This window comes from Cyprinus carpio, chromosome B24 (genome assembly GCF_018340385.1).
Source record: "Cyprinus carpio isolate SPL01 chromosome B24, ASM1834038v1, whole genome shotgun sequence".
Taxonomy (NCBI): domain Eukaryota; kingdom Metazoa; phylum Chordata; class Actinopteri; order Cypriniformes; family Cyprinidae; genus Cyprinus; species Cyprinus carpio.
The window spans coordinates 2,663,176-2,688,259 of record NC_056620.1 but is presented as its reverse complement, the minus strand read 5'-3'; the positions used below and the strand labels follow the sequence as shown (position 1 = coordinate 2,688,259).

General features: G+C 37.4%; 1 protein-coding gene across 3 annotated transcripts in view; it reads right to left on the bottom strand.

The window, feature by feature from the left end:
* fars2 (phenylalanyl-tRNA synthetase 2, mitochondrial) overlaps window positions 1–25,084 on the bottom strand; it is a 122,501-nt gene that overhangs the window by 55,968 nt on the left and 41,449 nt on the right. For all 3 annotated transcript variants that reach the window (XM_042752199.1, XM_042752201.1, XM_042752202.1), the window contains exon 5: window positions 457–617. In XM_042752199.1, coding sequence (XP_042608133.1) covers window positions 457–617 — 161 coding nt within the window. The remainder of the gene's footprint in view (window positions 1–456; window positions 618–25,084) is intronic.

Genomic DNA, 25,084 nt, shown 5'->3' with positions numbered 1-25,084 from the left:
ATAGCACCACAGAATTACAGAGGAACCATAAACAACTGAAGCTGACTTAATTACCCCCAAATTCTGAATGGTAGTGTATAACGGTTTCTACAAAGTTACTAAACAACACAACTGTTTTCAACAAGATATTAGCAGCAAATCCACATATTTGAATGATTTCTTCAAGACTCGTGAAGATTCAACTTTGCTATCACAAATTCATTTTAAAATACATTCAGATCCAAAACAGTCCATTTAAATTGCAGTAATATTTCACGATTTTACTGTTTGCACTATATTTTTGATCAAATAAATGCAGCCTTGGCGAGCAGCAGATACTTCTTTCAAAAACATTAAAAAAAAAAACCTTAATTATTCAAAACTTTTGACCACTAGTGTGGAATGATTATTGCAACCTTATAGTTATTGTGAAGGGCCCTCATGGTTCTTATTTTAGAGAAAGGCTGTAAATCTTACCTGGAAGATGACGGGCTGGTAGATGTCAGACAGGCGGAACTGCTTGAGGAAGCGTTCATCCTCGCTCCAGAAAAGTCGGATATCAGGGATGCCGAACAGAACCATGGCCAGCCTCTCCAGCCCCAGACCAAACGCCCAACCCATCTTATTCCCAGCACCAGCTGCAGAAGAAACCAACAACTGAGTGGAAAAACGACTGGTTTTATTATTTGACATTCTGTCATGAAAAGACAAATGTTTCAACAAGGATGAATGCAACTAGTCAAAACAAATCCACCCCAATCCAAAACCTTGACGTTCTTCTGTTGTGTTGCAGCATGTAAATATAAACCCTTTAAGTCAACCTGAAAACAAAACCCCACCTTTCAAAGAACGTTTTTGATCGCATTGTGCATGATTCGTCGCTTCATGTTATTCCAAATACATAATCTTTCATGAAATCACAATAACTCGCTCCTCTATTTTGGCTATTTTCGATATGCTAAACCACTTTACACCAGTCAGTCAATTCCCAAATATATTGTTTCTCACCGAAAATTCAGCTTCACTCATATGTTAGATGAAGTCAGATATGTCTGAATGAGCTGTGAAAAGTGTTGAGTGTAATGCATTACTACGTTATCATTTACTGTCATTCAAATACTTTGCAATGCCTTGAAAAAGTAAAGTAAGGCATTACTTTTTTGTAATTTAATTGCAGTCACTTCTGATGTACTTGTATTAAATGCTGTATAGACTAAACAACAATTATATACAAAACAATAGTGCCAATGTTAAAATATACAGTATGTTTTTAATGCAATACTTTGGTCGGTTCAAGAATAAGGTACGCAATTTAGTATTATTTATTTGAAAGAATTAAAGAGCAGTTTAAAGTCTATCCTTGTTCAACTGGCTGAGGTTGATATGGGATTCAGAAAGCAATTAGTAATAAGTAATGCAATCCTTTTTCAGAGGAAGCAATTAGTACAGTTATACAATTACAGTGGTGAAGATATCATTTGTAACTAGTAGTTTATTACTTTTTTATTCATCTAACTGTGCTTTACTGTACATTTATGCATTTAGCAATTGTCAAGGAGACAAAATTTGTAATATACATTGCCAGGTTTATGTGATTACGACTGCATTAATTGCAGATTACAAAGCAAGCAAGAGAAGAGGAGAAATGCAGAGAAGAAAAGTTTTTCGAGGAATAATTAAATTGAGCTATCTTGTTGACTGGCAGTCAGCGACAGGTCTGTGTGGCTCCCGTGTGATCAGTGCTGGAAATAGTGCCGCTATTTCTGATGTGATTATAGTCATTATGAATTTTTATTTGCTTTGCAACCCTGTATGACTTATGGTGAGCAGAAGAGTGAACAAACAGAATTTTCTCCTCTTTTCCGGGCTTTCACTCTCTCTCGCACGTCACATTTTAACCCAGTGAGGCATTCCTTCAGATGTGAGGGAAATGTGCTTTATATGTTAATGAAGGGAATGCTCAGGGGTCAAAGCGCTCAGACGGGACAGAAACCGGAATAAATCTAACCTCCACACGTACAAATCAATCAACTCTCCCTTCCTCTCTCAGCTGGAGACATTAGCGATTCCGATCTCTCACAAGACCGCCAAATTAAAATTTAGTTTCAAATACTCATTTCACCAATTGCAAAAAAAATTATAATTTACATAAAAATGTTCGTTTTAATTGTCTCCAAGCCTGAATGAGTGGGAGCTTGAATTTGATTTAAATATATGATTTCTCTAAAGAAAATAAAAGCGGTGTTTGCCCATGAAAAATGAAAGGCACAATAATTGGGTGTTGTAGAGTTGCTAAGTGGCTATTCTTGGTGGTTTTACTGGCTTTGGTCAGCTAAATTTGTTTCGGGCCAGTCCACCAAATCAGACCGAAGTGACTTAAGCAACACAGATCTACAGTACAAGTTACTTAATCAAAACTCCCAACAGTCACTCCAGCTCAAAATATTCTGGCATTCATGGTTTTTACCAACTCGTACAGTGCCCCAATTCCTCCAACAATCACTGAACTGAGGAAACAAATGACTTGGACTGAAGACTGATATGCGCAGGCATGCACCAAACACATGAATGAAGGTGCAAAATGGACATTTTTGTGGTTTCTCATGGTTTATTTAAAAAGCTGATCTGTTGAAGACTAGTTTATTCAATATATATGCTTTAGAAATGTAAAACAACCATGTTTCACATCATTATTGGGTGCTTCAATAATATGAAGTCATATAGGTGATGTCACTGCATGAAACTAGTGAACTGAACCAGTTTATACTGAAACAAACTATCCAAAAGAACGAGTTTAGAAAAGAATCGCATTTCCCCATTTGCCTGAGGCTCTGGATTACAGGTAATAATGTTGTATATAATGTTCATCTTCTTGCACAGACTGATCATTTCGCTTCATAAGACCTCAATACATCATCAGATTCATTTTGTGTTGCCTGTATATGCTTTTTTTTTTTTTTTTTTTCAGAGTGAATCACCAAGGACCATGGATTCAGCTAAAAATCGCATTTACTGTTCTATTGAGAAGAAAAAAAAAAACACTTATTTTTTTATTGTGTCTCAGTATAAACAATCCAATGGATTTCCTTGTCAATTTTTGCCATTCATTGTGCAATGTCAGGTGACTTAAAGACTAAAAGACTGTGTTCGGATTCCGGGCAGATTTGAATACTACCCCATGAAAAAAAAAAAACCTAATCGATGCCAAAACATCCTTTGCTAAACTGTGAGGAATTGTAAAGATGACTTCTACATGAATTTGTGTTGTTATATGAAAACAAATATGACCCTAGACCACAAAATACTCATAAGGGTCAATTTTTTGAACTTGAGTTTTATATATCATCTGAATTCTGAAAAATAAGCTTTCCATTGATGTATTGTTAGGATAGGACGATATTTGGCATACGATACTACTATTTGAAAATCAGGAATCTGAGGGTGCAAAAAAAAATAATAATAAATTGCTTTTAAAGTTGTCCAAATTAAGTCCTTAACAATGCATATTACTAACCAAAAATTAAGTTTTGATATATTTATGGTAGGTAATGTACAAAATATCTTAATAGAACATGATCTTTACTTAATATCCTAATGATTTTTGGCATAAAAGAAAAACGTTGCCCCATACAATGTATTTTTAGCTATTGCTACAAATATACCCGTGCTGCTTATGACTGGTTTTGTGCTCCAGGGTCACAAATGTGGACAACAAATCAACCAATGATAATCTGAAATGTTTCTTGAGCAGCATATCAGAATGATTTCTGACGGCTCATGTGACACTGAAGACCGGAGAAATGATGCTAAAAATTCATCTTGCATCACAGGAATAAATTGCATTTTAAAAGTTGAGCAGTTTTTGTACATTTCATCAATGGCATTGGAAAATGAAAGCCTTTTGCACATTATGAGGCATCATTCACATTCGCGGCATGTTGGTAGCGTGACATGAACGCAGTATGAGCAATAGTCACACTGATGCCTGCTTTAGCAAGCACATCTAATTACACGGATGATGATGCAGATGGACTCCACTAGAGTCGCTCCAGCGCCGAGCTTTGGATTGATGGTGGGGCTGATTGCCATCACTCGTCTGTCAGTGGAAATCACGAGCACATCCAGGGAGATAAAAGAGAGGAGTAAAGCGCTGTGACACGGCTAAGAGAGAAGCGGATGGGTGCCAACACACACCCGGCGAACGCCAGAGACGTCAGCCAGAAGCCGGCACGATCTGAACGACCTCAGACGAACGCTTTGCATTTTCAGATTCGATGATGTCCGATGCACTTGTAGCCAATCGGAGCGTGGGCTGTGTTTGACGGCATTCGCCTCCTGATGACATCAGCAGGGCTAACAGTCCTTGGCAGATTTGACTCACAGCTTTGCCGTCATCTCTCTCGTTCGGTCTCCTGCATCCCTCCAATGCTCACTCCAGTCTCCCGTTGTCTCTGCTCTCTCGCTATTACTCACTTTACACCCTTTCATCACCCCCGTCCCAACATGTCCCATTTTTCTACCACTTACTATCAGTTTGATTCTAGTCTTCCCTTGATTCTTAAGTCTCTCAGCACTTCCCTTGTGTTTGTTTTCATGGAGTTGATGTAGATTTGCACTAGTCGCCCCTCACCAGAAACACACCTGCTGTTTTCAGCATTAATAATCATGTTTGACAACAGGCTGGAGTCTCTAAAACAGCCGTCAGCATGCTGGGAAACAGAGTGCTGCTTTAGCTCTGTTTAAGATGCTTGTGTTGGCAGGCTTTGGCTGGGGTCAGAGCATTTTGTTTCAACTAAGGTCTACTTATTAAAGTTTAAAATAGTCTCACGCAAACCATCAATTAAATTTGAGTTTGGAAATGGGGAAGCCTGATATGGAGGTTAATCTGGCACCGTAGATATGAGATATGAGTCCCACCTAAAAAATAATTAAGTGAAACCCTTTTATGTATAGTACTATACATACTGTATATTTGTTAGAGAACAAACTGAACTAAAAAATAAATACATACATAACTAAACAAGCAAACAAATGGGCTTTATGGACTGGAGAAAAAATGACTGCATGTTTATTTAGTACATCAAGCTCTTATCTCAAAGACCAAGACAAAATCTATACAGAAATATGTAGAGCATGTTACTAGAAAATAATGTATATGATGAAACATGTTTATTTATCTATTTACATATATTTAGTAGAAAAGAAACTAACATAAATAAATAAAATAAAGAACATTTTGGACTGAAGAAAAATGTCTTTGTTTAAACCCTTTTTTTGTGCAATACTACAGTACATATTTGGTATAAAAGAAACCAGCATTTAAATAAAATAAAATAAAATAAAATAAAATAAAATAAAATAAAATAAAATAAAATAAAATAAAATAAAATAAAATAAAATAAAATAAAATAAAATAAAATAAAGAACATTTTGGACTTTTTTCTGTAATACTACATACATATACAAAACAAAACAAAATTAAATTAAATAAAATTAAATAATAAAAAAATACATTTTGGACTGGAGAAAAATGTCTTTGTTTAAACCCTTTTTTGTGTAATACTACATACATATATTTGGTAGAAAAGAAACCAGCATTTAAAAATAAACAAACAAACAAACAAACAAAAACAAAATAAAATAAAATAAAATAAACATTGTCTATGCTCACAAGTCTTCACTTTATCTAGACACAATGATGTGAGGGAAAGTAAAGTCATAAGGAAAGAATGATTGTACGAGGTTGAGAGGTAAATGGAAAAATGGGAATGAGAAGCACAAACATTGAACAGTAAAAATACTGAAAGCACAAAACATATGTTTGAGTTTAACCAAAAAATCAAAATCAAAAAAAGCTGTGCAAATTGTCCAACAATGATTAAAATCCTAATGTGTGGCCAAACTTTGTGTCTTTATCACAGAAGAAGAACAAGTTTGATAAACACTTTCAGAGTTTTGTCATCTGATGTGTAGGGCTGTAAACAAATCCCCTTTTTCATAACAGACTCCAAATGAAAATGCCATGTCAAGCATGCTGTAACAGCACTGTAGCAGACTTCCACAGAGTTCAAAGCACTGGAGAATGTTAAAGAAACATTTGGTGGCTTTTAGACCATGTCTGTTAGCTTTGAAATCATCTCATTTACTTCTTAAATAAGGCAAATAGCAAATTATGAGTCTTGACTATGATTGTAATGTTACTGGGTGATTAAAAAAAGGAACAAGCCATTTGAAATGTCCCACCAAACTTCCCGCTTCAAGTCAACACAGCAAAAAAGTGTGTGTCAAGTCATTTCATGGGCTTCTTAAACAGGAAATAAATAAAGTTAACCCCATGGCCAAGAGGGTTGTATAAAAATTGTATATTTCTATATTTAGGACTATTTTCTCTGTCACCTTTACTGACTAGATAGACGGCTAAAAATGTCACACATTTTTACAAAATTTTATTCTGGTATAAAATATACCATTGACATTTTACCTGTGATCTGTGTTCGGAAAAATGAAAGTGGATTTGAGCTGACAGACTCCCGTGTGAAAATAGATGACCGTGTTCTAATCCTCTCCGGAGCATTGTACTTTCTCACACATCTGTTTGTTTTAATCCTTCTTTCCACTTCAATAATCACAGAGCAAATGCTTTTAATCATTAACACGACTAACAAGCCGCACTATTTATCTACGGCTGCTGAGTCAGACAGACCAAACAGAGGAGGAGAGCACTTGAAGATGAAGACTCTCCGCTGCTAATGAACGAGTCTCGATTTGGGGATGTTGGACTAAAACGCTCTAAAAATAAACCGATTTTGTCCTCTCGTACACTAATTGGCTGATACTCTCCATTGTTTCAGCATTTCTCAGAGAGCATAAGGCGTCGCAGTATACAAACACGCAGTGCGTGTGAAGCGCTCAGACTTTGAGAGCCATTAATTTCACAGTGAGAGAAAGAAAAACAGATCACAAATGCTAATCATCAGGTATGTCGCTTAAATTACCATTAGTGGAAAACACAGACACCTGCAGTCCACGCAGAGACGGAGAGCCTCATTTATTCTGTTATGAACACAAAATTACATTTGCATAGTGAAATTAAAATGGATTTTGCAGGGGGAATATTGGCTCACGCAGCTCCTTACTGAACCATTATCATATATTAACACTATAGGTTATTAACTACTGTGGCTGGCTTCATAATGAAGTGCTTTTGTTACTTTGTGTCGATACAGGAACAGTTAAACATTACTTGAGGCTGAAAACTGTTGGAAATTAAACTTTTACTTGGCTGAAATGGGGAAAATATCACTTGGAAAAACACTAAGGTGGGGGAAAAACATGAACATACTATTGTTTATTGCAAAAAATAGCAAAAAAATTACTTCAATACATTTGGTAACACAAAAAGTATCATGGTTCTTCAACATTCAAATGCCATGTTTTTAGACATGCACTATGTAAGTAAGTAAGTAAAATGTATTTATATAGCACCTTTCACAGACAAGAAGTCACAAAGTGCTTTACAATCTGTTAATAAAAAGGATCAAACATGCATACAATAAATCTACCATAACAACAACACACAGAAACACTCTTCACCAAACATGAAAAGACAAATAAACCACTACTGTTAAATAAAAGCGAGTTCAAAAAGATGCGTCTTCAGGTGTTTTTTAAAAGAATTGACCGAACCCATAGATCTCAGTGCTAATGGAAGTGAGTTCCAAAGCCTCGGTGCCACAGTACAAAAAGCACGATCACCTTTAGTCTTAAGACGTGTTCTAGGGACAATTAAAAGCTCCAGACCAGAAGACCGTAAGAGCCGACCCGGTGAATGTTTATGTAAAAGATCCTGAATATAGAGAGGTGCCTGACCATGCAAGGCTCTATAAGTGATAACTAAAATTTTAAACTGCACTCTGAATTCAACTGGGAGCCAATGAAGGTTCTTGAGAACTGGTCTTATATGAGACCCCTTACTGGTACCAGTCAACAGCCTTGCAGCTGCATTTTGTACAACTTGTAGTCGCTCCATAGAAGACTTATTCAAACAAGTATACAGAACATTGCAATAGTCCAAACGTGACGAGATGAAGGCATGAACAAGCATCTCCATCTCTTTTCTTGAGACCACCGATCTAATCTGAGCATGTTCCTAAGATGGAAAAAAAACATGAGCGAACTACAGACTTTATATGACTGTTAAAACATATGGCTCTATCCAGAAAGACACCTAGATTTCTTATTTCACTACAATCTGAAGTGGCTGAAACCCCCAAAACCTGCTTAATCCAAGGTATTATATTGTCAGGAGCAAAGATCATCATTTCAGTTTTATCCTTATTAAGTTGAAAAAAATTGTTTGCCATCCATTTATTAATGGAGACTAAACACTCCTGTAGAACTGACAGTTTATCTAGACTATCAGGTCTAAACGAGATAAATAACTGAATGTCATCTGCATATAAATGATAAGACATTATTTTAAAACTATTAATAATCTGTCCAAGGGGAAGCATATACAAGTTAAACAACAAAGGGCCCAGCACAGTACCTTGTGGCACACCACAGGACAAAAGTACAGAATCGGACGTAAAGGATCCAACAGACACTGAAAAAGACCTATCGGACAGATAAGATGAAAACCAATCCAGAGCCGAACCCGAAATACCTACTAAACAGCGTAATCTATTAATCAGAGTGCAGTGATCCACGTGTCAAACGCTGCGCTAAGATCTAACATAACCAACACGGAGCATTCCCCCGCATCTGTGGCCATCAAAATGTCATTTGATACCCTGAGTAAAGTGGTTTCAGTGGAATTATTTTTGCGAAAGCCTGATTGAAATTTGTCAAAATATTATGAGTATCCAAAATATCGCTCAACTGCATTGCCACAACCTTTTCCAAGATTTTAGAAATGAAGGGCAACTTAGAGATAGGCCTATAGTTGTTCAACGATGTAACATCAAGATAACACTTTTTCAAGAGCGGTTGAACGACAGGGTGTTTAAAACACCTAGGGACCTGGCCCAACTTTAACGAAAGGTTAACAATTGAGACCAAACATGGACCAATGGATGTAATAGTTTCCATGACCACAGAAGCAGGCAAAATATCCGCCGGGCTTTGAGATGGTTTCATCATACAAACTATCTTTATAAGATCATTAATGGAAATTGACTGTAAAGAGCTTAAAATTGAGGGCCACTCTGTGATAATTACAGAGGGGATAGCTGATGGTAAACAGCCATAACCTAACCCACAAAATGAGACAAAAAATTATTACAATCATCGTTAGAAAAAACAGGTACAGATGATGTAACAGGAGACACAAGAAAATTAATAGTGTTAAACAAAGTCTTAGGATTCCTTTTACAAGTTAAAATCAAATTTTTAAAATACTGCTGTATTTTTTTTTTTTTTAAGTACTGATGTAAATCAGACAGTAACTCTTTAAAATACAGACGATGAACCTGGAGCCGCGTTGATTTCCACAAACGTTCAGTCTTCCGACACACACGTCTGAGACTGCGAATGGCATCATTTATCCATGGAGAAGTATTAACCACGGGAATATGCCGATTCCTAAATGGAGCCACTTTATCCAGTAACAAAGTGCAGTGATCATTAAACAACTGTACAGAACTGTCAATGTCATTTAAAATAATAACCGAGTTGGAATCAAAAGCGGTCGAGAAATTCTCAACAGCAACTTGAGTAAACATGTGAGAACAAGACACCCGCTTGACCGGCAGTGGATTTTCGTTACACGCAAGATTAAATAAAACACATTTATGATCACTAACATAGACATCCTCAGTACACACATCGTCAATATTTAAACCATGAGAAAACACTAAATCAAGCAAGTGTCCTTTATCATGTGTAGGACCAGAGACATGTTGAACAAAATTTAAAAGTATCCATTAAATTAAAAAATTTGAAACAGTATTACATGCAGCATTATCCACATGAATATTAAAATCACAGACAATAATAACTCTATTCAACTTAATGATAGAGGATAAAAAATCAGTAAAGTCGCTCAGAAAAGGACCAAAAATCCCAGGAGGCCGATAAACAAGAATACAATAAAAAGAATTTGATCGACCAACCTTAGACATCTGTAATTCAAAGGACGAGTACGTGTTGGAGTTCATCAACTGGCAAATAAATTGATTTTTATATACAACACTATGGTCATATCATTGAAGCATCATGAATGGCAATGTTATATATATAACATTCATTACCATGGTATTATCATCTGTTCTATCACAAAAAAAAGAAACAGTCAAAAAAAAAAAAAAAAAAAAAAAAAAAAAAAATATATATATATATATTTATTTTTTTATTAATATATATATATATATAATATATTATATATATATATATATATTATATATATTATTAAATATATATATATATATATATATAGATATATATATATATATCTATATATATATATAATATAGATATATATAAAATTAATTAATTAATAAATAAAACCAAAATCTGAAATTATTGTTATTTGAAACTTTTGTTAAATAAAATAAAAAAATATATAAAAATAAAATAAATTAATAATTAAAATTTGCATGAATAAAATAAAAGTAACACTTTATTTTAATCTGTTGTTGATGCAGTGTAATTACACAAATAATTAGGTTTTGGCTTTTGGCAACATTACTATTTTAACTATGTGTAGCGTGTAACAAGGGCACATTAAAATCGCTACCAAATAAATGATTAAATAAATAAACAAATTCAGGAAATGTTTATTGTGTTAATCTTTTGTGATAAATAAAATAAAATAAAATAAAATAAAATAAAATAAAATAAAATAAAATAAAATAAAATAAATAAAATAATAAAATAAAATAAAATAAAATAAAATATAGCATGCCTTATCAGACCATGTTTTTTTTTTATTTATTTTTTTTCAGCTAAAGAGCTTATTCAGATTTACGTTCACCAGTAACACATGTGTCTGGCTGGTGCTGTATACTATATCTTTATATATGAGTTCAATAAAAGTGCTGAACAAATCAACTTGGAGCATTGCCAACCAGAAAACCAGAGATGAAGAAAAGGGGTGGCGCTTCTGTGCATTATTGAATGCTCTAACCATATGATAGAGGGCAAATAACTTTCGTCGCACTTGTTTTATTCATACAGATGATGAGAGGCTGTGTCTTCACGAGCATCACAGGTTTTGCTGAGGAGATGCGGTCATGGGAAAAGCCCAGAGGAGGTTGGAGGCCACAGACGCAGCATCAGGATCTCTCGGTCTGAGGGTCAGCCCCGCGTGTAATGAAAGCACCAGCGATGTGTGACACAGAATACAAAAATCACCGCCTAGACGACTAGAATGAAAAGCAGCACTTCTGTGTCACCACCAAAGCATTTAGACAAGGGCACAAAATTAAACTAACAGTTTTTCTTTGCTTGTTGCTGTTTTCTGCATGTCATGGTCTTTTCGACTAGGACTAAACTTGGAATAATCTAAAAAGTTAACCTCTAAAATGACCAACTTACCCAATTAGCATTGGGTGCCGAGCGGCGTTTAATCTGCTCTGAAATCCTCTGAACTCAAACACTGACCTGCGCTAAAATCTTGGCTGACAGCGTCCTCGTTTATCTCCATCTCATTCAGCCGCCCTCTGGAGTCTTTTTTGTTGTGCCATGCTCATTTTGTCTTCTACTTAGAGGACGATGACAACCGAGTTCCTTTTATAAACCACCGCAGCAAGTACAGCTAATTATTCATGAGAGGTTGACAATGTGGCTTAACCTCCTCTAAACGCTGGATAAAAACTAAGCCATGTCGAGTTCCACTTTCGCAAAAACTTCCTCTGTTGCCATTTGCATTTAATCCTCTCCAAATGAAAGGTTGTTGTTGGCGTTGTGTGCATGGTTAGTGCTTCGATGCACGTGGCTAATTCTTCACATGCCATGCCGTGTCATTATAGAGTGTGCTACCTGTCATAAAGAAGGGCTTTTCGTTTTAATACACTTAATTAATAGTTGCACCTCTGTGAGACGCGACCGAAACCTCATATGGATAAACAGATATATTAGCATGCTTGGTTCATTTACAAACTTATTACATCTCAATTAGCGTGTCTTGGCTGTGCGGGGATGATTGCTCTCTGGTCCCAATGCAGCAGCTGCCTGGGGACACGAAAGCCCAACACTCACAGTGACATATTCATTCTCATTTCTGTCTTGGAGCTCCACAGTTAGTGGTAGTAGTCTTGTGAACTCATAAAAAGAAAAAGAGCAGAGAACCAGCTGAATTTAGACTAGGTCACGGTCATGACCTGAGCAACGGTTCACTTTAAGCTGCAAAAAAATCCTGTTAAAGCAGTAATATACTGCATAAGACCAGGACTTCAAAGCATAACTTTTGATTATTTTTCTGGAACTGGTCACATCGCTGAGTTATTGATGCTGATTGCTTGGCACGAGTTCTAAGGGTATTGTTTGATTATTTTTCTGGAACTGGTCAATTATTGAAGAGGCTAAAAAAACTCAACAATGGTAAGTGAAATGTGGTTCTTAAAGTGATAGTTCATCTTAAAATGAGACATTTCTGAACATGTATTCACCCACAGACATACCTGTCAACATTTGGATACCGAAATCCGGGAGACTCCGGGGGGCGGGGCGGTTGTGGGGGGGGGGGGTGTTTGGTGGGGTTGGGGGTTTGCGGGGGCGGGACTCGACAGATGGGGGTTGGGTTTGGGGCGGTTCAGAGGCAAGTTAAATACACATAAGTAAATACATAATACATAATTATTTCTAAGAATTATTGTGATGATAATAATGAGAGTTATTCATGTTTCTTTTTTCTTTATCTTTATTATAACAAATTTTATATTACATAAAAGGAAACATGTAACAAGAAATTTCATGTACTTGAAGTACATGGAAACACCTTCATGTTAAATACATGAGGTAAAGTACTTCATGTATTTAACATGAAGGCGTTTCCTAGTGTTTCTTACGTCCAGAATTATAATTATAATTAGCAGACTTAGATAAAGTTTGAAATCGCGGGTGTGCCCCTTTGTGCCTCCACAGCGCGATTGTGCCGTTGGCATTTATTGTGCTGCGTTATGTCGTTTTTCCCACTGTGTCCGATACTGAAATCAGTGCGACATACTTTGCAAAAAGCGTGGGAATTGTCGATGCTGATTCGTGATTTAAACCACTTAAATCATTTAAATTTGTGAAATTAAATTCCTCCAACCAGCTGTTGTTATATTTGCAGCTATATTTAGTTTTTTCGCCGTAGCACCACCTGAGCTTTCTAATGCCATTTTTAGTGACGCTTGATTCAAATTCCCCCGTCTACACCCGCGCAGATATCAACTGCGCAACAGAGCTGTAGGTTGCCAGGTTGAGGTCACAAATGGGTTCAAAATTTTATGATATATCTATTGTATGAGAAGGATACGTTTCATACAAGGTCTGGCAACTGGACAACCTTGAAATAATTTATTGATGTGATTATTCATATAACGAGGTAGGGCCATTCAAATTACGGGAGTTTCCCGGGAGAAATAACAAAACGGGAGGTGGGCGGGAGATGGGTGTGAAATACGGGAGACTCCCGGGAAAAACGGGAGTGTTGACAGGTATGCCCACAGACCATCCAAGATGTATGAGTTTGTTTCTTCATCTGAATAGTTTGGAGAAATGGAACATTCTATCACTTGTTCACCAACGGATGCTCTGCAGTGAATGGGTGCCGTCAGAATGAGAGTCCAAAAAGCTGATAAAAACATCACAATAATTCACAAGTAATCCACACCAGTCCAGTCCAACAATTAATGTCTCGTGAAGCCAAAAGCTGAGTGTTTGTAGGAAACAATCCATCATTAAGGCATTTTAAATTAAAACAGTCACCTCTGGCCAAAACATGACTCCATACAAAAGTGTTTTTTGGACCATTTTTGCTCATAAACATTGCTTGATCAGTGCATATTTCCCTCCTGATACAGACGAGACGACTTTTTCACTGGATAAAGCAATATTACTGTATGCATAGAGGACTCATTTTCTTAATAATGGATTTGTTACAAAAACTCAGCTTTTGGCTTCACAAGACATTAACTGATGGACTGGAGTGGTATGGATTATTTGTGGATTATTGTGATGTTTTTATCAGCTGTTTGGACTCTCATTCTGACGGCACCCATTCACTGCAGAGCATCCACTGGTGAGCAAGTGATGCAATGCTACATACACACAAACTCATACACTCTGGATGGTCTGTGGGTGAATAAATGTTCAGAAATGTCTCATTTTAAGATGAACTATCACTTTAAGAACCACATTTCAGAATAAATTCTATGCAAATTTAAATTTTTGGGTGAACCATTCAATGTGATTTAGTATCATATTTAGCATTTAATACAATTTTGCTAGAGCAACAATAACTAATAGCTGTCACTAATACATGCTAATTTGACATGTAGTAATTGACAGACTCATTGTTTCAAACTAACTGAACTTCAGGAATCTGTATGACATACCATACTAAATATATCAGGGGAGAAAAAGAGTTTCCAATCTCAAAACTGAGCTGTGAACCAGGTCACAGTCTAGGACATTTTCTGCTGAACTGAGTGAAAACTCCTGCAAAAGCCATGTGACAAGCTGCATAAAATGGGGCATCACTTTCATAAATACAACCATATATACAATAACATGTTTTGAATCTAAATGAAAATTTGAGTACATCAGTTTGCTTTAATGGTAGAAAGCTGGAACATGCACTGAACACAATGTAACACATATTTAAGTGACAGATGAGTCTCCAGAACATCCATTAAAGTGCCAAATATAAGTGGTTTTTACAAATTTACTCTGGGCTTTGTTCTAATCATAATTTTTTTTATGTCTGAAAAGTTGGAAAGGGACACAAGGGTGATAAAAGACCCCAATTACAAGACTGCTGATCAAATTCAATCATTATGTATATTAATTAAATCTCTAGGCTTGAGCAATATAAATTTTATGCTCTCAATCCACTTGATTTGGCAGCTTTGCATTCCATTAGCATCTATTTCCAACAACTACGATTAATTCTTAATTATCCAGTGATGCATTCATTCTTCCCTCGCTTTGCTTTGTTGTTTCAAATGAAGCACAACAGATATATTGCATTGTGGGTAGGGATGGATCCGGCCATAATAATGACCACTGACCATGAATCTGCAGATGACATTCAGCAGCAAACAACGTATAACATTCAATTTCATCTTAGGGGACTGAAAAAAATATTCTCTTTGATAAAGTTAAGGGCATCTTTTTGTGCATAAATTTAGATTACAGGTCGTAAACACTAAATATGCAAAGTCAGCACCTGGTCCCATAAATACTAGATGGAGATGTTCTGATCAACAAATTTGTCTAAACGGCTCTCATTAACGAACGGTTCAATAGTGGAAACTGCGAAAAATCCAAGCATTGGCAACAAATTGTGTCTAAACAAATCTTGTGGGGAGTCGTGGCCTAATGGTTAGAGAGTCGGACTCCCAATCGAAGGGTTGTGATTTCGAGTCTCGGGCCGGCAGGAATTGTGGGTGGGGGGAGTGCATGTACAGTTCTCTCTCCACCTTCAATACCACGACTTAGGTGCCCTTGAGCAAGGGCATCGAACCCCCAACTGCTCCCCCCCGGGCGCCGCAGCAAAAATCTGCCCACTGCTCCGGACCGTGTGTGTTCACAGTGTGTGTGTGTGTTCACTGAGGTGGCAACAAATTAGCATAAGCTTCACTCAATAACACACAGTTCGATAATGGGAAAACAAACTAAGCCAAATATATCGTCACTAAACGGCTCTCATTAACGAACGGTTCAATAGTGGAAACTGCGAAAAATCCAAGCATATGGTTGTACGTGGACTGTTGCTATGACACCAAACTTACATATTGCTGTAGTAATCGAAGAAATTGCAGTGAGATGGAAATGATTGATTTGCTCAGTCTTCCGTAAGTTCACACAGTCCTGGCTCATAAATATACAGCAAAGCCAAACAACTGGATCGATGGCTGTTATAATTATATAGCAGAGCGAGAATGAAACAATGATATCAGGCAAACAATCAAACACGGAGCGCATTGCTTACAGAATGCCTACCAACAGTCATACATATCCATCTAATTCATTCATTATTCATTGTTCTCAATGAGTGATCCTACAAATTCTCTATTAAACAATAAAATAATGTCACTGCAAGCAGAAATCAGTGGGTTTAGAGGGGACACAAAAATGCCTTAAATGGGACATTTGGCATGCTCTGGATACTGTCTCTATAGTATTCACAATTGTACAAGGTTTACTTGGTTTACTCTGAAGCATGTCATGTTCATCCTGATGTTGCATTGATTGCACACACCAATTTTACAAGAAATCAGACCACAAACCAGAGACTCTAAACCTCAAAATGTCCTAGTCAGAAATGAAAGTATTCAGGATGTATTCTAGTCCACAAAGTTAAAAGCTCACGTGAACACACATGCTTACTAACCAAACCCTTTCCCAAACCTCTGAGGCTTTTCTGAAAACCTTTCCGCTTGGCATCACTCTGAAAAAACCTGTGGTGCCCAGTGAACTGAAAAACAAAATGATGCAATTACATGTTGTGGTTAATTATTACATGCATATGCATAAAGACGCAGAGCATCTACAATAGTAACAAGTTTTTTTTGTTTTTTTTTCTAACCACAGGCAAAAAGCAGTGGTTGCCTTACAGCATGGCGGCTAAACCCTTGGGGTTTCTCTAATCGGAAGTTGGCTGGCTTGATCCCTGCAAGGCAAGAGCAAGGCACCCAACCCAGGGTTACTTCAGGGGGCTTGTTCCAGTAACAATGTACGCAAGATGCTACAGATAAAAACATTTTCTAAGTGAGTACACATTAAAACCCAAACACACAAAGCATTTAGAATTCACAATTAATGAAGCTGTAAACAGCAAGATTTTTTTTTTTTTCCAGACTAAACTTAAAACAAGAAAGCTGGAAGCTACAGTAGAATACTCCAAAAATTGATAGCAAGAAAAATATTTGTCTTGTCTTAAAAGTGCAATGGACAAAACAAAAAAACAACACACAAAACAAAACAACTTAAATAATCAAATGAATAAAAATATAGACTACAACCAACTGTAAGCTCCTAATTGAGATTGTAGATAGAGTGTCAATGGTCCAGTTGAGAGATAGGTAGCAGTAATGCACTTATAAGTCTGTGATCCTCTGTAAAACACAAAAAAGAAGAAGAAGAAGACGCCTCACGCACCAGCTGAAGAAGAAGACGCTTACGCGGTCAGGACAGTTCAGACATTGCAGTGGATCAGAGAAAAAAAAAACACTATATAAATACTGTTCAGTTTCTTGCACAGACCGATCATTTTGTTTCTTTAGACATCAATGTATCGCCACGAGCCGCAGTGATTGATTTGGTTTGTTTTTGTGTGTTTTGTTTTTGACACTCAAAGCCGTGATTCCCATCCACTTACATTATATGACTGACAGATTGCAACAGCTTAAAAATCTTGGTTTGTGTTCTACTGAAGAAACAAAGTCACCTACGCCCAGGGGGTCAGCATATAAACATCAAATTTTCATTTTTGTGTAAACTATGCATTTGAGAATAAGTGTGCACATCAAATTATCCTGACTCACTGAACCTGGATCAAATTAGTGAGATTGCGTGAACTTAAATAGTCCTTTATGAAACCGCTTTAGTCCCGACTGATTTGGACATCCAAGTGAAAAAACAAAACAAAACAAAAAAAAAAACAACCATAGCTCCATCGTAAAATAATGTGCAGTTCAACAGATTTTCTGAATATGGGAAAGCCCCATGCATTTCCTTGAGTATCGATGCACTGTGAATCCACTGATTCAGGGTTTTAGCCACACTATCAACAACTTTTTTCAACCTCTCAGAGCCTTCCAAAGGAGTTTATCAATAGTGTACTAGCAAGCGTCCATGTTCCCACCCCGTCCTACTGACAATACTCTATCCAGTTTCCTTGAAAGCATCTTAGACAATTGCTTTCTTTCTGAAAGGTGCTCTCTTTTCCCAAGAGTGCAGCTGATCCGTCCTGAGGTTGAAGACGGCCTCAGGTGGGCAGCGTGCCAGTCGTTAACACACCTGTTTGTCATTCCAGCAGCATCGCCCCATTGATTGCTGAGTCAGGCAGAGCCATAGCTGTGTATTCACCACGCTAACATGTGCAGCTCCCACACACACCCACTCAAACACAGTGCATACAGTTCAGATGTGAAGACACGCATAGCAACCGTGCAGGGTTTGACACATACATGGTTTGACACTCGAAAGATGCTAGAAATTATGCTATGCAGATTCATGCAGATTTTGCTTTGACCCTTCATATTACAAAGCTGTATGTCCCAATTACATAAAACAATTGCTTAAAGGGAAAGTTCACCCAAAAATAATATCAATTTTAATAAATCTTTTACTCACCAATATTTCATTTCCTGAAATACTCATGATTTTTATTTTTTAGCAGAATAAAAAAGAAGATTTCTGATAAGCATTTCAACTGTTTCGTCCATATTAAGAAAGGCAATAAGGTTCAAAACACTTAAGCTCCAAAAAGGACATTAAAGTTGTATAAAATTAATTAAAGAGACAATGATCACTGCACATAAACACAGAACAAAGGTGAACTATTTAAGTCAATATGAAATACAAATTCACCTTATCATCTTAATGATCTTATTTTGAACTAACTTTTTTTTCTTTATTCTTTTTTTTCTGTCCAAAATATCATACCTCCATTTATCTCCAATCATTTTGTCTGCTTAAATTCTGTCTCTTTCTTATAAACTAGTCTAGTTTTCATTTTAGCTGGAAACTGTCGTCAATTTTATGCATAGGTATGTTATTTTAGAGTTTAGGCAAATGCACATTTTTTCTGATGAGCCTAGGTTGCCAAAAACCATGACATGCAGAAAATTACAAGGACACCTGTATTTGCCCATTTTAATATATATATATATATATATATATATATATATATATATATATATATATATATATATATATATATATATATATGATATAACTTGCCAAAAAATATGCCATTCTCAAAGTACAATGCTAACAGTATGTTATTTGATAAATGTAAAACCCCCGTTTTTCCTCTGAATTATCTGTTTCCTGTCGCCACAAGCTGTTGCATACGAAACAGCCACATGCATATTACATAACACACATCCGCACAGCCAGTCCGAGTGAGTTGAACTTGATTATCCCGGCTGAAATTGAACATGCTACATATCACTAAATGGGATGTAATTTAGTCCTCATTACACAATGCAAGCTTTAGGCGTTACGGCAAAGCCTTCATTTCAGTAAATAGGCCAGAGAAATACATTGCAAAACGAGGGAAACAAAGTATCTCATTCACTCATTTTCCTCGGCTTCTTCATTCCCTCTCTGTCCTTTCGATGACTCTATTCGCTAAAGCATCCAGAACTATTTGTCCCCCTCTCTCGGGTGTGATGGCTGAAACGGAACAGTGCACAAGCAAATGTTTGCACTAACAGTGCAAACCCGAGAGACCAGATGTGCAGGAGGCAACTGTGACCAAGTATGTGTGTTTGCCTTTTAAGAGGAAGAGAAGGCAAAAGGTTATGTATGACTGTAGGATGGATAGATAGATAGATAGATAGATAGATAGATAGATAGATAGATAGATAGATAGATAGATAGATAGATAGATAGATAGATAGATAGATAGAGATAGATAGATAGATAGATAGACAGAGACAGATATAGATGGATAGATGGATAGATAGATGAAATGAAAGAATGACAGATAGATAGATAGATAGATAGATAGATAGATAGATAGATAGATAGATAGATAGATAGATAGATAGATAGATAGATAGATAGATAGATAGATAGATAGATAGATAGAAAAACAGACAGACAGACGGATAGACAGATAGACAGATAGATGATAGATAGACTAATAAAATTATAGACAGAATGATAGGATGATAGATAGAACAATAGATATAAAGAACAACAGATACATACACACGCACAGAGATAGATAAATAGATAGATAGACAGACAGATTTTTTTGGGGGGGGTGAAATATGGCCTGAACATTTCTTTGTGAGATTCACCCATTTATTTTGCCCTGTTCTACATTATACCCATTGTCTAACTTGCTACTGCTTTTGTAATACAAAGGTACATTATTTATCAGGCCAATAAAGCACTAAAAGACACTGCAACAGAGAAAGACAAAGGGTGAGGGAGAACAGAAGAAAAGTCTGACTGAAGGAAGGCTGACTGATTAAAAAACTGCCAGCTCGTCACAAAACGAAGCATCCTGACAGAAGCCCTGTAATGAGGCCAAAGACACATGTGTGTATGAAAGTGAGAGCTTTAAGCAGAGCCGGTCACAACTGGCACATGATTTATTCAGTGCGGGAGGGCGGGGGGTATTAAGGATTAAGACTAAGATTGAAAGCGCCACCTGAACCAGAAAGAGAGCTCAGCTGGTACCTTCCCCACCTACCAGCCGCCCCCTGCTCCCCTGCCGTCCCAGAGGCCCCAGGGCGTGTGACTTGAAGGGCCGTTAATTGTCACCAAACACGGCTTTAATCACATTCCCCAGGCCCCCCGCCCTCTGGGGCGTGACTAAACCTCGACCACGCTGCTGAAGCGTGCCGTTATTAACACCGGGTCCCATATGCTGCGGACAGTCCCAGTGAGGTCCCACAGGGCTCTGTCCTGGGCCCGCTGCAGAATTGATGCATCCGGGAATTACACGCCGCGCTCTAATGAATAACTAAGTGGATCTACCGCCAAATCGGTGCAGCACTGTTACCCCTCCTCCCCTTTCATTAGTGAAGCTCTGCCCCTAAACCAAACACACCACCTCTGGCACACTTACGCCACGCTTAGCATATGGCGGTCACGCTCAGAGGCGAATAAATAACCTTTCAACTTCCCAGGACGCCCCGTTCCTGTTTTTTCTCCTCCCTGTCTCACTCGTCCCCATACCCCCGCCGGCCGCCACACGTTTAATGCTGTCTTGCTGGCAGACTTTTATTGTCCTACCGCTCTGAAGAGAAAAGAGAGAATGTGTGAGTGTGGACGGGTGTGTGAAATAAGGGGGGTGTGAGAAGACTGAATGAGAAGTTGCCATAGCAACGGAGCCACACTGCTCTGCCGCAGTGAAGAAAGGCAGAAACAGAGAGTTGGAAGAGTGAAAATGAGAATGGAGGGGGGAGTGAAGGAGAACGGCGGAGAGGATTTGACAGAGTCCCTGCAGTCCGGTGAGGAAGCAGGAAAGGAGAGGGCTAGGACATCGAGAGAAGTCAAAGAGGAGACAGAGTGAGAGTGAGTTTGTGTTTGCGTACGTATGACGACAGTCAATGCAGAGGAGGGTCAGTTTGTCAGCAGTTGTGGAAAAACTCTTAGACACCAGCAGTTAAGGAGAAAAAAAAAAACCCTTTCCTTTCACTTTTGATTTTTCTGTCTTTTTCGCCGAAATGGAATGTCATTGCCGGATGTTCACGTCAATTCGTAACATTATCAGAGGCAGAATGAGAAAAGTTACACTTGGTCACTATGTTGCATTTTTACTGTTCTGACAACAATCCAATAAACAATTCTAAACACAATTATAGATTTTAACATTATTTATGAATAATGTGGATAGGTTGAAACACTCAAAGCTGTATGTCATTGTTGCTTGCTTGCTTCATTTCGTAACCTCGGAAGGGGGAGAATAAGGAAAGTTACATTTGGTCACTATGTTGAATTTTTACTGTTCTGATAACAAAGAATAAAGAATAACAAAACGACCAAATGTAAATGTCTTGCAATATGCATTCAATAGTAATTCGATCACTCAAATCACTTTCAGAAGATGCAGATAGACCACATGTAAATGAACCTAGTTGTTCGGGTAACATTTGTAAACGTTTCCCCCAAACCACTCATAACGGAGCAATCATAGATAACTAGACATGGACGAAGAAAGCACAATTCTAACATTAGCTGCAATATGGGGTTAACAGAGTGAACAAAATTTTGCTGCTGGCATTGGCGTCATCGCGGACGCTAATATTTGCATATATCATGGGAATTATATATGAGATTTATATTAGTATTGCATTTCTATGGCCAAGTGTAAATGAGATGTGCACACGCAATCAGACAGCAATCTTATTCCAAAGAAAATATGTTTGTGTTTGTAATCTTTCAAAGAAAAAAAAAATTATTAACTCATTCTACATCTGAAACATCTTTTTTGTCTCTATGCATATTTCAACCTCTCCCTTACAATAAAGGTCAGTTTACATGATCTAATCCATCCCTAGTGGATGAAGTTGGGCCCAATCCTACATTTTATTTCTCACTGAATATGGTGTATTCTCAGAAAGTGACAAAAGCTCTCATTGGTACGGTACCCTTTCAAGGTACATTAGATACATTATTTACCCCTAATAGGTGCATTTTAGTATCTTAAAGGTACATATTTGTACCTAAATGTTACTGGTGGATAGACTGACACTCTCCCATATTACCATGTTTTCACAAACGTGTACATGGTCATTCAGGACAAGGGAATAAATCACACTCTCTGGTATTACTATCTGACACAATTAGAAGATAATCTTTGGCTAAGGTACTTAGTACTTAGACACTTGCATCAGTTACTGACAGATATTTAGCTAATAAGCCATTTTTTGACACAAATTGTGTGGGTTTGTCGAAATGTATTAAAATCGCTTCTACCTTACAATGAAAACTTTGATTAAACAATCCCCGTAACCTTGACAGGAAGGCACAGTTTGCCTAAACGCTGCCAGAATGACACCCGTGAGCAGATTCGTCTGAGCAGCAAAGCCTTGAGGAGGGGAGCAAGGCCTGCTGACAGCTGTCTGGAGACAAGGGCTTTGTTTACCCAGTTGTGAATATGCATTGCCACTCGAGTGGGTGTACACAGGGATAAAGCAGTGATTGAGTACAACCAGACAGAACAGGAAGAGAGACGCACACTTAGTAATCTGTACTCCTGTCAGGCACAGCACTGCGAAAGACACAAACTTTCTACTAAAGTCCAATCAAAGCAGGATTACAGGTGCCCTTGCTGTGACGATAAATACGAGAGTGGAAATCAATTTCTATACTATCATTCTAGACTCAGATTTGAATAAAAAAGTAGTTTACAACTCTCTGTAAAGCACTAAATTTGGTCATTCAGTCGGTCTATAATCATACCAACTGACCTCTTTGCATCCACTTAGAAGATAAAACTGAACGAAGATGTGAGGACCATTAATAGAAAGCTCTTTACAAGAAACACTATTTTTCCATGCTGCCAAAACAATGCAGGGGAGCAGCAGCCTTCCAGCACAACGGAAGTGGTTTCAAAGAGAGAGAGATGATGGGAAGGGTGGAATGGAGAATAAAAAATAAAGTGAGAGAGAGACAGGGGCTCTTAAGGACTTGTCTTCAGCTTTTAATTATTGATGGATTCAAAATGCCAGAACACACAAGAGGACCTAAAGATAAAATGCAGAAACATATTCTTTGTCGGAGAGGGGCCGCCTACTGAATACACAGAGAAATAAGAATATTCCAGTGTTAATTGGAATTTGGACATATTCTGATTATGCATGCACAATAGAACTGCAATAATCCCATTTTGCAACATTCAGATTACTAGAAATCTTAATAAAACATTCAACATATGCCTGCATTAATCTGAATTTTGGGCCATGTAAACACCTTATTCAGAATATGCACTGTAGCGGAATATTGCATACGAACAAACATAATTAATCCTGTGATGCAAAGCTGAATTTTCAGCATCATAACTTCAGACTTCAGTGTCATACGATCCTTCAGAAATCATTCTAATATGTTGATTTGCTGCTCAAGAAAAAAATTCTGATTATTCTGATTATTATTAATGTTGAAAACAGTTCTGCTGCTTTATATTTTTTTGTGGAAACTGATACAATTTTTTTCAGGATTCTTTGATGAATAGAGTGTTTAAAAGAATTTGAAGGATTTATTTGAAATAAATATTTTACTATCACTTTTGATCAAGTAATTGTTAAATAAACCTTGCAATTTAACAGTAAATATGGCAAAAAAAGAGAAAAGTAATATGTATCATTTTCATATAGAATGCATGAACACTTTTCAGAATATTGATGGACCTTAATTGTAAATATAAAGCCAAAGATTAAGTCAAACGTTACATGTAGAGTGAGTGTAAAATCAAGATAACAAAGTAGTGAGAAAAAAAAGCGATCACTCGCCATTGAGTGGCACTGTTGTTAATTGCCCGTCACATGTTCCACATGTCGGTGGTGCAGATGGCGGGGGACGCTGTGCTGTTTAACACAGACAGGATCGATGAAGAGAGCAGATGAGATTGAAGAATTAAGTGGCAGTGAGGAGTGAGATGACTGGGCCGGTGGAGAGGGGGGGCCGGTCATACAGGTTCATCCCAAGGGAGAAAAACCATGTCTCTGCAGTCATGCATGCACATCCCCTCCCCCTTTACTGGAGCGCTTGGATCTCCCTCGTGTGGGACTATCCCATCCACTTTATGAGGGCTCGTTGCCTCACACAGCACTGCACAACACAGCCATCTACTGGCAGAGGCAGAACGGCATTCTCTCCAACTCAAAGGTGTGGCCACTGCTCTCATGGCACAGAGAGGCCTGAAAACCTTCTAAGCATCTTCTTTTTAAGGCATCTCACACTCACTATGTGGCTGCTCCTAACAGATGCTGAAAATAATTATGCTGTTTTGGATTTCTCATTTCGACCAAACAGCAGCATCTCATGCATCCTTTGCTCATCCCAGAATGCATTGTGACAAGCTCATCTGACGTTGGTTGGAGTTAAGGGAAATGGTAAATATAAGTATATTTCATTGATTATTGGTTGTTCAGCAACAGTCTATCAGGTGTGTGGGCATCAGTTTCTTTTGTGCTTCCCATGAAATGCAGTATTCAATCACACTTAAAACTTACTCTTAAAAATGTTTGTATCATGGTAACAGCATGTT